General features: G+C 37.9%; 1 protein-coding gene across 8 annotated transcripts in view; it reads right to left on the bottom strand.

Annotated features, from left to right (window-relative positions):
- Nucleotides 1–7,285: 7,285 nt before the first annotated feature.
- Nucleotides 7,286–11,721, bottom strand: part of garnl3 (GTPase activating Rap/RanGAP domain like 3) — a 112,998-nt gene continuing 108,562 nt past the window's right edge. For 7 of the 8 annotated variants that reach the window (XM_038308677.1, XM_038308681.1, XM_038308678.1 and 4 more), the window contains 3 exons: nt 8,914–9,132; nt 8,081–8,201; nt 7,286–7,988 (listed from right to left, as the gene is read on the bottom strand). In XM_038308677.1, coding sequence (XP_038164605.1) covers nt 7,826–7,988; nt 8,081–8,201; nt 8,914–9,132 — 503 coding nt within the window. In that variant the 3' untranslated portion in view covers nt 7,286–7,825. The remainder of the gene's footprint in view (nt 7,989–8,080; nt 8,202–8,913; nt 9,133–11,721) is intronic. The other variant, XM_038308676.1, reaches the window with a different exon arrangement.

Genomic DNA, 11,721 nt, shown 5'->3' with positions numbered 1-11,721 from the left:
CTTTTTTTTCTGCAAAAATTGTATCTTTATCAGAACTTTCTGTTAATGGAAGGTATATAAATCCAGCATCTCAAAGAGAGGGTCTGGCCTTTTTTTTTTTATTTAACCTTTATTTAACCAGGAAAAAATCCCATTGAGATTAGTGTTTAATATATTTATTCAATTCACATAGTATAAGAATATGAAAGGAATTACAGAAAGGAATAATAAAAAAAACAGGTAATAAAAATATAAACAATCCCTCCCACCCCCCTCCCACTGTCGTTTACAAAATCAACAAAAACATAACAACACACAGCATAGACCGTCAAAAAGGAGGTAGTAGACAGATAATTGAAAAATAATAACCAGAATATCATACAGATTCAATCTTGTAATACTGTAGATGGTTGGCTGAAAAAGGTTAAGAAAGGTCTCCAGACTTGATAAAATTTCTTTTCAGAGCCCCTCAAAACGAAGCGAATTTTCTCCAACTTAAGGTGGAACAGCACATCTTTGATCCAATGCGATACTGTGGGTGGGGCAGCATCCTTCCACTTGAGAAGGATCAAACGGCGTGCTAGCAAGGTGGAGAAGGCGATGAGTTCCCGACCACCAGCAGGCAAACCAAACCCTTCAGTCGTAACCCCAAAAAGCAGCATAAGTGGATTCATGGCTATACTGACTCCAAGTACACTAGAAAGTGCCTCCCTAATACCTTCCCAATATTGCTGTATCTTGGGACAGAACCAGATCATATGGATTAAAGTGGCCTCTGCTGATTTACATCGATCACATGTCGGGTCAATGTGAGGATACATCTTAGCCAGTTTATATTTATGGAGATGTGTACGATGTACTATTTTAAACTGAATGAGAGAGTGTCTTGCGCACATTGAGGATGTGTGAATTTTCCTTAAAACATCAGCCCACTCTGCTTCACTGAAATTCACCTGGAGATCCTGCTCCCAAGCCCCTTTAATAGATAACGATGACAAAGTCTCCAGGTGGCATATAAGGTGCAATAAAAAATCCCATTGAGATTAAAAACTTGTTTTTCAAGGGAGTCCTGGCCAAGAGGCAGCAAGTAAAACAATTACAGATCATTGAGGTAGGGTGACCATATTTTCATTTGGGAAAACCAGGACACCTTGGAGCGGTGTCACTTTCAACTTAAAAGCATTTAAAGATAAAAACTCAGTCAATTTCCAGTTTCAAGTTCTACACACAAGGAGCTGTGTAGCTAAAGGCTTTCTTCCCTAGTTCTATGCGGGGAAAAGGAACAGTGAGCAACAGCTGATCGTTGGATCTCAGGGCATAAGAAGCCATGCTTTTCTGTGTAAGTAAGGTACAAATGTAAGAGGGCATAATCCAAGAAGGGCATTGTAAATAAAAGTGTACCAATGACACTACCTTCTTGTAGAGAAATAAAACAAATACGTTAATATGCAGTGTAATAAATGCAGAGTGGATAATATAGAATTATTAACATTATGTTGCATGGGGGAGAAGCATGAAAAAGAATTTAATGCTTTACTTGCAAGTTGCAATTTTTCCCAATGGTGCAATGAAAAGCTATTTGAATAATTCTGGTAGATTCAAGGTTTTTGGCAGATAGCAAGGGCTGATGGGTGCGAATTTGAGGGTAAAATAGATCACTTATGATTCTACCTGCATATCCTGCATATCCTGCTGCAGATGTCTAAAAAAAATGAGTGATACAGCCCATGATTCAGCCTGGAAATATACAGTTATGAAAAGCCTTATGACAGACCCAACCTTTGTTTTATACCACTGAATCTGACTAGGAGCTGAGACAAAGGCTGAAAAGCAGGAATGCAAGAGCACAACCTTGTGGTAGCTCTGTTTGGAAAGTGTGTTCACCCGAGGGTATTATGTTGACGTCTGGTGGTAAGGATGTCAGTGATCTAGGTGTAATCTGGTACACAGAGCTGGAGAACTACCATCAGCAAAACTGTAATCCCACAAAGCTAAAAGCAGAACCAAAGAGCCAGGTAAAAAGCAGCTTCTACAGAGGATTTTTCTCTCTTTGCAAACTGCAGAGGATTCAGAAAAGTGTCACTCTTGTTTTTACACGACTACAAACGTTAGCCTCACTGCCCTATAGTCATTGAGCCTTGATTTACTTTGCCTTTTGCGCTTTCTGGACCAATAGTGCATGCGGGTATGACTCAGATTTCCAGTGAAATCATTGAAGCTCTCTGAACCAAGGCTGATTAAACATTGAGGGAAAGATTTAAATCTAATCTTGAATGCTATGTTTTCCTAAAATGGTGGAAGATCCTTTTAATCTGAAAGTCAGCTGCGGGTAAGGCTGGGAGAGATCTGATGAAGACCAACATGTGGAATGCTGGAATGCATCTGGTGCACCAATCAGTAGCAAGCTTTTCTTCCATTGCAGCCTGTTTGCATTCTTAAAGTCACCCCTAAAACTAAATGAGTTGCATAAAGTTATATAATAAAATGATTGAAATGATTAAAGAATACATTATCTGACTTTCTAAGCTTCTGATTGGAAATATTTGAGCCAAACTGAGCCTTCCATTGGATGTATAGAAGAACCACTACTTCCTAGTGTTACATTGTTGGAAATTAAAATAGTTTCAGGAAAGTTTTTAGGAAGGTAATTATGGACCTTTAAGACTCCTTATTAGGTATGGTTTCCAGATTCCTGAGGATTCCTCATTTACATGTTTGGATAAATTCTGGTCTAAACAGACATGGGTTTAAACACACCTACTCGGCTGTCTGGGTAACATCAAGGCTTGGTTATCAAAACATTTTCAGAAACTACCAAACACTATCACTAAGGTGATAGTGTTTGGCAGTGGCATTTCTAAATTGGAACCATTCAAGGATTGTGTACGTTCCAAAGTAACCAGCCTTTGGGTCACCATGGACAGAGATTTTAAACTGGACAAAAAGAAAAAAAACAGAATTTTAAAATTGTAGTTTTATCATCTCTGTTTTTGGTAAAACCATTTTTATCCTTTCACCTCTTTGAGCAGGTTTTACACTCTTTTTTTTCTAGCTGCCTGGAATACTGTAATGCACTTTATGCAGGCATTATCCAAAAAGCTCTCTCCCATCTGCAGTTAGTGTAACAGCAGCTTATTTTTTGACACGTTACACCAATTCTTAACGTCTCTACACTTCAACCTGTTCATTTTAGATTCATTTTTAAAGATTTTATTGTTTGTGTTAAGAGCTTTGAATGGGATGACTCCTTAATACATTATGGACCTCCTTCAGATTTACTCTCTAGCTCTGAGGTCTGAGGGCCATCTTCAGCTAATAGTGGATAAGACAAGGCCTAAAACCGGAGGAGAGAGAGCCTTTTCTGTGGTTAGCTCAAGATTTTGAAATACTTTGGCCCTCCATATAAGAACAGCCTCCACATTGGAGTGTTTTAAGACCCACACTGACTTAAACTCTTTGGCTTTTAACACTGCATAATTGTGTGGTCCTCTGTGTCCTTTTCATTTATTTATTTATTTTAAACTCTTACTGCTTTTTTGTGTGTGCAATGGTTTTTTTGTTTGATTTTATGAACAGCACATTGGAAACATTTCTGTAGTTATATTAGCTATATAGAGAAAGTGGATTGGAACGGGTTGTGTCCAAGAATTGTACAGATTTTAGTGTAAAATGTGAACTTTTAAAGATGATGTTTCACGCCTGTTGGACAGTTCCTTTCCACAATTTATAAATTCAGTCAGGGACAAATCATTTATTTTTGGCTTAAGGTCCTGGGATTGAATGGAAGTGTAATTTAGGTATCTGGCAACTATGAGAAAAAGCTTCCAACTGAACTATGAAGTACGAGGGTGTTGGGATCATGTTGTGTGTGTGTTTTGCTGCAGAATGGTCTATCCTCACATTCTTAACTGTTTAGAAACCTAAAACAGGAAAAACTCTGATTTATTGCCAAACTCTATTCTTTTTTTTTTAGCTGTTGATGGTTAGTTGTTGGGCTATACCCCAACCCAATAAAGGTGGACCAATAAACCAAATCCAATGAGCCATACAGCTAAAATTCCATAAATATTTATTACATATTAATGAACAAAATCAAATACTTTCACAGCAGTGGTCTACAGCACTTCTTTAAAATAACAGTTTAAATAATAATAATATAGTTCTGTTTCATTTGAGGCCACATTTGATGCACAAACATTTACAAGTATTACTTGGCTTTAAAAACGATGGCGATACAATATTTTAAGACACTTGGTGTATTTGTTTTTATACGTTTTCTTTCATTTTGATATCATAGATAAGTTCAGCGACAATCTAAACAGGAAATATAGATTTTATTACAAAAAAGGGGAAAACAAGTGAAAAAGCCAAGAGAAAGTGTAACTTGAGCAAAAGTACATAAAACATGACTCCTGTGAGTCAGTCAAGCAGTGTTTTTCCCTTGATCACCTTTAATTCAGAGAGATAAGATTTGAAGTAGTAGGGTTATCCCCCCCCCTTTGAGTTATAGGAGTGTTTGGGGGGATTCATGCTGTGGCAGGCAGAGGAACAGAGAAAGAAGCTTGAGGGGGGAGGAAGAAAGAGGCTCATGCAACATCCCACTGTTGTTGTTTTCTTGTGAAATATTTAATAGTATAAAGAGACACTTCCTACCCACCTTACCTTAGGATTCCCAGTGCAAAACTTATCTCCTCTTTATATTTTTGTTCTACTCTGCTGCTCTGCAAACCGTCCCAGTTGTAAATATATTAATGAAGGCAACATTCACAGTCAGATGTAAAAGGATTGTGGAGAACCTTGTCTTCCTTCTGGCCAAACTGACTCTGAACATTATATATCTCCAGACAGATAATTGGAGAAGACGTTTCCACATGGTCAGGTCAGTTGCAAGGTAGATACAACTTAAGCAGAAGCTTTCCATAAACTGAGATCCAAAATATTATGCTGTCTTCATACAAGTTTCATTGTAAAAAAAAATAGATAAAAAATATGTGAACCTGGATGAGAAAATCTGTTAAGATGGTACGTTTTAATATATATTGGAGTCTGTCTGACATGAATTAGAATAAGCTGTGCAGTACTTGAATATGAATAGAGAAAGGCAGTTTAGATAAAATATGTTTTAATATTTAATATATAATCAGTGCCACATAGATAACAGTGTGTTATCTACGGTCTGCTGTGGCTTCAGTTTGCCTCGTTGGCTGTTTTATTTTCTTGGTCTGAAAGTTTCCCATAATAATGATGTGAGAGGTCTACATGAACTCAGTGACGCCCGCTCGTCATCCGCCGCGTAACACCAAAAGCATGAAATCTCAGTCTGATCTTCAAGAATATCTTTGGCTGCCGTGAGGCCACTTCGCATACGTTTTCAGGCACTTACGTTGCTGTAAAATGACATGTACACTGCAAAATTTTTTTTAAATCTAAATAAGACATTTTTTTCTTCAAATAAGTGAATTTTTTTTCTTGAATTGGGAGGTAAGTGAGACACCTTGCCAATGGAACAAGACAATTTACATTTGAAATAGGAAAAAAAGAATTGCATTGTCCTATTTCAAGTGCATATTAGAGTTAATAATAATCATTCCATTGGCTAAATCACTTTATTGACCTGCTCAAAATAGGTGTAAATACACTTATTTTAAAGAAATTTTTACTTATTTCTAGATCGTTTTTGCAATGTACTTTGGAAGTGGATGTAAGACTGATACCAGGTAGTTTGTTTGACAATCTAAAGTTCCATGCAAACTTAACTCTAGTTTTTTTAATTTGTCCACATTTTGTCATGTTATAACCACAGACTTAAATACTTTTTACTTGGATTATACTGATAGACCAACACAAGAAAGTGAAGAATTATGAAGTTCCTTTGATAAAAGATGTCATTCTGCCATGAAAGGAATGAGAATTCCCTTTTTAAATTCCCCCTAAGCCATATGGGAGACACAGCAAACAGGTGAAAGGTGTTAAACTAACTGAGCAATACTCTAAACACACCATTCACACTGACAGCCTTCCTCCAGCAGGGACAGGTAAGCTGGTACGAGTTAATAGGAATATGAATGAAGTCTGGGTGGATGTTCCCTGTCCAACAGCTCTAAAGATACAGCCGAAGCAACCTGAGGTAGCTAAGCTCAAAGCTTTTTCATTTGTTAGTATCTCCTGGTCAAAGTTCAAACCTAAACGCAACTGAGAATCTGTGACAAGACCTGCTAATTGAGTTTGAGCTGATTTAAAAAATAAAAAAAAAAGTATAAAAATTTATGTTTACCGCAATGTTTATAACTAGCACAGAATTGGAATAAATTGACAACATAAGTCTTAGATCATCTAATATTATCAACCTTTAAGATGAAATTGGGCCAGTATGAAACAGTGACAGCTGTAAAAAGATTTAACCATAAAATAAACTTGAATGGCGGCTGAACACATTGCAGTACATATTGCAGGTGTATATTGACAATTTTGACTACCATGCATCATTTTTTTGTATTCCATAATAACAATCTGCTTTGTTTTGGTCTATTATCTAAAATCCTTGTAAAATCTATGGATTTTTAAAAATTCTGACATAACATAAAATGTGTAAAAAATGCAGATATGGCGGGTGGGAGGAGAATAAAGAAAGCCCAGTTTTGTGGAAGAATGTCATTTGTAGATGTCTCATATTTGGGTTGTTTCATTTTTTTTTTTATGTCAGGTAGAAATTTCTCTAATAACAAATGAAAAAAAAAATTATTATAAAATTTTTCCAAAAGTCCAAACTTGGAGTGTGGATTTTGATGTGTGTTTTCAACAAGTACAAAGTGTAACAGAGACAAAAAAAAAACAATATTATATATTCATTATGAATTTATAGAGATATATAGTATTTATTTCACATTTATATATATATATATGTATATATATTTAGGCTTTATTTGTCTGGATAGTTTTGTGAAACCTTGTTTTCTCTTAAACTAAAAATAAAAAATCCTTCCTTATGGTTTGAATATGTTCGAACTCTTTCCTTCCTTCTAAAATTGTATTTAAATTTAAATTAATCATCCAGCACCTACACTGCAGACATGATTTTAGTTAACTTGTTACTTTTTCAGCACCAGATGTCAGCCATGCTGGTTTAGCGTTGGTCTCTTGATTGAACTGAAGTTGGAGAAAAGCTTTTGTAATGTGGACCAAAGTCATGGCTGCTGCTGCCAGACGCTACAGTGGCACTTAGGGAGACTTTGGCTCCTGCCCTTTCAACCTGTTTAGCAGTGAGTGGGGATAGGTGCAGAGAGCAGAAAACATTATTTCACTGAAGGCTGGAGCAAAACTGAGTTTTATAACATATCTATAAATATTTAGAACAGATCAGGCAGATGTGCCTGGCACTATATGCAGTTTGGTGTATAAACCGATGTACAGATACAGAGCATTATCATACAACATTTGCAAGCGGATCTCAAACAATATACAACACATAGACAGTGGCTTCGGAGAGAACTGCGTGCAGATGCACGGATGTTTGGAGATCTACGTCCAGGTTGCAGTTTCGGCCCAAATCCCTCTCTCTAAGCTACTGTAAATGTTGAAACACACCCAGGCATCTCGCACAACCTCATACCCTTTTTGGGTTATCAGCTGCAGGGCCATACAAGCACCCAACGCAGCATGATCCACATGCGCAGAGGCATGTTTTGTGACTCCCACCATAACCTGATGGAGATCCTAGGTGCAGACCCGGGCTATTAAAAGGCAAGGGATTATTTCAACAAACCAATTAAAAGCAAAGCAAATAAAAAAACAAAATGACTGACAGCACAAAAGTACAGGAGCAAAGAAGTGCACAACAGGATTGTCTTCACTTTAGGTCCAAGACATCATCTTCAAAGGATGTGGAGAGAGTGAACGCGCTGGCGAGGGGCGGACTCTCTTCCTGCAGCACCACCATCTCAGGATCAACCTCCAAAGCAGAGGAGCAGTGCAGCTGGGCGTCGTCTGCTTCGGTCGACTCTGAGGCTAACCTGTTGAAAAGAGAGCAGTCAAACTCTGAAATTAACCCCCCCCCCCAAAAAAAAAAAAAACTGCTGCAGGTCTCTAGTGCTGATTGTCGTACCTGTCACTGTTTGTTGACGTCAGAGCTCGAGCCTTGGGCTCCTCTTCAGTGTTCTTTTTGCTCATTTTCCTCTGTTTGACTGATCCGCTGTCCGACTTCCCGCTTGGCTCCTCTGTCAGGCCTTTATCGATAAGAGAAAACAGAAAGTTAGTGATGCTGCCACCCTGAAACAAATCCCAATGTGGCGCCGGCAAATGCATCGGTATTTACACACCTGCAGCTTTTCCTAATTTTATAAAGTTTCAAACGCAAACTACAAACTTCAGTGCTATTTTTCTTATACATTTCATTCGACAGACAGAAAAACAAAAAAAACTAGGTGTAAACCATACACATAGTGTAGGATAGTGTAGGAAGAGAAGGAAAAAGAAAGTCATCACTTTTGCAGTTTTCTACACACCTTTTAGAGGCCATAATTCAAAAGGTATTTAGGTTAGACAAGGCCACAATGTAACACTTAAGCCTACTTTCATAATAATTATGTGATAAAAAACAGTGCATCAAGTACAAGATATCCCTTGTGAAGCATGGTGGTGGCAGCATCATCACCTTCAGTACAGACAGGGAAGCTGCTTTTTGGAAGAAAACCTGTTTGGGGTGGTTTTCCATCTAACTTAGCAATATACCTGATTACACAAGCAAGGTCACAGAGGACAGATTTAGATCAAAGCATTTTCTTGCATCAAAGTCAAAAATATTTCTAAATTCAATAATGAATCTCAAGAATAATGCACTGAAATGAAATACTTTACATTTGTTGTTTGTGCTTAAATCTGAAAAAGTTCAAGGCATGTGAAGGCTTTGTAAGGTACTGTATTTATATTTCAGAATACCAAGCAGCTCCTTCCGTGTGCGGCTGGCTATCTCTTTGATCTCCATGCGGGACAGAGACAGTGAATGTGTGGCGGAGATAAGCGGCGCCGGGGCAATCATGGCGGGGGTGGGTGCCGTCATCACTTTGTTGACCAGAGGGGACTTCAGGGGTCTTTCGATGCTGCGGCCCACCAGGTTACAGAGAGGAATCTTGAAGATGTGCTTACAGGTTGCTTCACCTGGTGGGAGAAATCCCAGAGGGTAAAAAAAGAAGAAAAAGAATCAAGAAAATAAAGAACAGTCAATCATGTGATTTAAGAGAAATCAAGGAACAGAATGCCAGAAAAAAACAAAGGAATATGCAATAGTTTATAAAAATACATATGATGGTCCTGACCTGCAGCACTTTTTCAGGAGCTTGTCTAAATTTTGTTTTTGATTTTTACTGTTTCTGCTGGAGGAATAAGGGTTTTAACCCTTTGAAAGAGTCATAAATGGAATATCCAGTACAATAACTGGTAAAAGCAGTAGTAGAATGGGATTACTAATCACAAACCACGACATTAAAATGAAGCAAGAAATACAACAGCAAGACGATTGTGATAATATTTGTCAGCAAAACAACTGTTAAATATAGAAAAATACATAGAAATAACAAATTTACATGGAACTAAGGAATCACAACAATTAAAATATCCTGCTTTGATTTAAAAAATGACGATCAGTATGTTTTACATGGTCAGAGGTTTACATACATTTTTTTTTTTAAATGTAAAGGAAATCTAATATTTTTCTTCTGCATTTGAGCAATGAAATCAGCATAAACCTGCACTGACATGAAAAAACAAACCAAAAAAACTCTGAATCTGAATTTATGGTAGATTTTCTCTAAAGCGCACAAAACAGTAATTAATTAATAATTAATTACTAATTAATAATAGTAATTAATAATAAGTGCCTCATTTAAAGCAGATAGAACATTTATGGTGAAAGACGACATCTAAATCGATCCAATTCACCTCACATCAGAAGCTGGACGAATTAAAAACATGGAAAGCTAGCTGCTTTGGCAGAACGATGATCAAAAACCTATTTCAGAACTTGTTTTGAATGAATTATGGGGGCCAAACATCAATCATATATAACAGTACTCTGAATGCTGTTATGGTTTTGTGAACTAAGCTTAAAGTAATCAAATCATGTCAATGAACTACAGCAATTATATAAAAAAATGGTGGCTTCAACTTAAATATATTCTTTTAACCAAATATTAGTGTTACTTTATGTCAAAATATGAGCCTGCCTGCATGATTTTGATCTATTTAGTTAAATTCTACATTAAATAGAACCATTTGATAAAAGTGACCAAAGTTGTTTATTGTTTTTCCGCTCTGAAAAAACAGATCATTCCTGCTAGTGCTGAGTGTAGTGTATGTAAACCTCTGATCAGAAAGATCTACTCTAAAAACCAAAATATGTAAATTAAACCATCCTGTCATGTTATGTAAGCCTGAACACTCATCTAATCGATCTAAATGAAGCAATTCAGATGATTAATAGCCCTGTTTACTGACACAGCATGGAGACTTAAAATTAATCTTCCTTACAAAAGAAACTAATGAAATATAGCAGAAGCTAATCGTAGCAGACAATCTAGTACTCAGCTCATACTCTAGAGCCTAAAGTCCTTTTCATCATTACAAAACTGATCTTTTTTTTTAAGTTTGCACAATTTGAGCACAAAGCTGTATTGTGCAAACATCAATTGTGCCAGCAGGGTGCAGTGTTGAAGCTCAGTAGCTTGGTACTGCTCTAATAATGCATGCTTGTGTGAATGAATGGAATTGGTGGCTATCATCGGAAATGTCAGTGTGGGAGAGTGGAGTAAAGAGCCACGCAGGAAAATAGAGGGTCACTACTTATGTCTGGCGGGTACATTGTGTTAGTCCAATTACAGAACGCTGTGCTCACACAGAAAATAAAAGCATACAGTTATAAGGAATATATAATCAGAAAGATCAATATATTCCTCATGCAATAATTTCTGAACCGGGGGGGAGCTGTGCTCTCCTTCACACTGGCCAATTATTGGAAGTCAAATGTTAGGGCTGTTTTGGGTTTTAAATGAGAGCCCAATTGTGCAGAGCTGCTTGACTGCAGGTCATCGGTGAGTGATCAAGCCAGTGGAGGTCGAGGCGGCCCTCAGCCACCTTTGTAACAGCATCTTGCTCTCATTAATGATGCAATTACATCCATAAAAACCTCCCCGCGGAGCAGATGCAGTGAGGGCGCAGGCAGGTAGAGCCGGAGATTTTTGTCAGCAGCCCTTTTTTCACCCCCATCATCAAACTGTGGCACCGCTGTTTGGACTTCCACTTTGGATCGAAGAGCAGGCTGACAAAAGTCTCCATGGCGACAGTGCAATCTGTAAATCATGCTGCGACAGACGTGTCTTCTCCTTCCATCTCTGCCTCTTCCTCCCGCCCCTCCTGCAGGAGCGCCAGTCCTCCCTCTCCTCCTGTACCCTTCCATACCTTTCCTTCGCCTCCGCCTTTTTTCCCCCTGTAATTAAAAATCCCTCCTTCTTGACTGACATTATCACCTCTGCTTCACTTTTCTGCCTGTGCGCTATCACTTCTTTTGCCCTCTCCTTCTTTTCTCACGTTGATGCTTTAATTAGTTGAGACAGAAAGAGAGGTGGGAGGATGAGGAAGACATAACATAACGTTCACTTAACATTCAACCAACGTCCAAGTCAACATGCCGCCTTGGAGCAGACAGGGTGATACACTCTGGGAGTGTGTGCATGTTAGTGGGGCAGCTTTATG

This window comes from Cyprinodon tularosa, unplaced genomic scaffold, assembly GCF_016077235.1.
Source record: "Cyprinodon tularosa strain WSP-4 unplaced genomic scaffold, ASM1607723v1 ctg643, whole genome shotgun sequence".
Taxonomy (NCBI): domain Eukaryota; kingdom Metazoa; phylum Chordata; class Actinopteri; order Cyprinodontiformes; family Cyprinodontidae; genus Cyprinodon; species Cyprinodon tularosa.
Note: the sequence above shows the minus strand (reverse complement) of the source record. Positions and strands in the feature narration are given on the sequence as shown.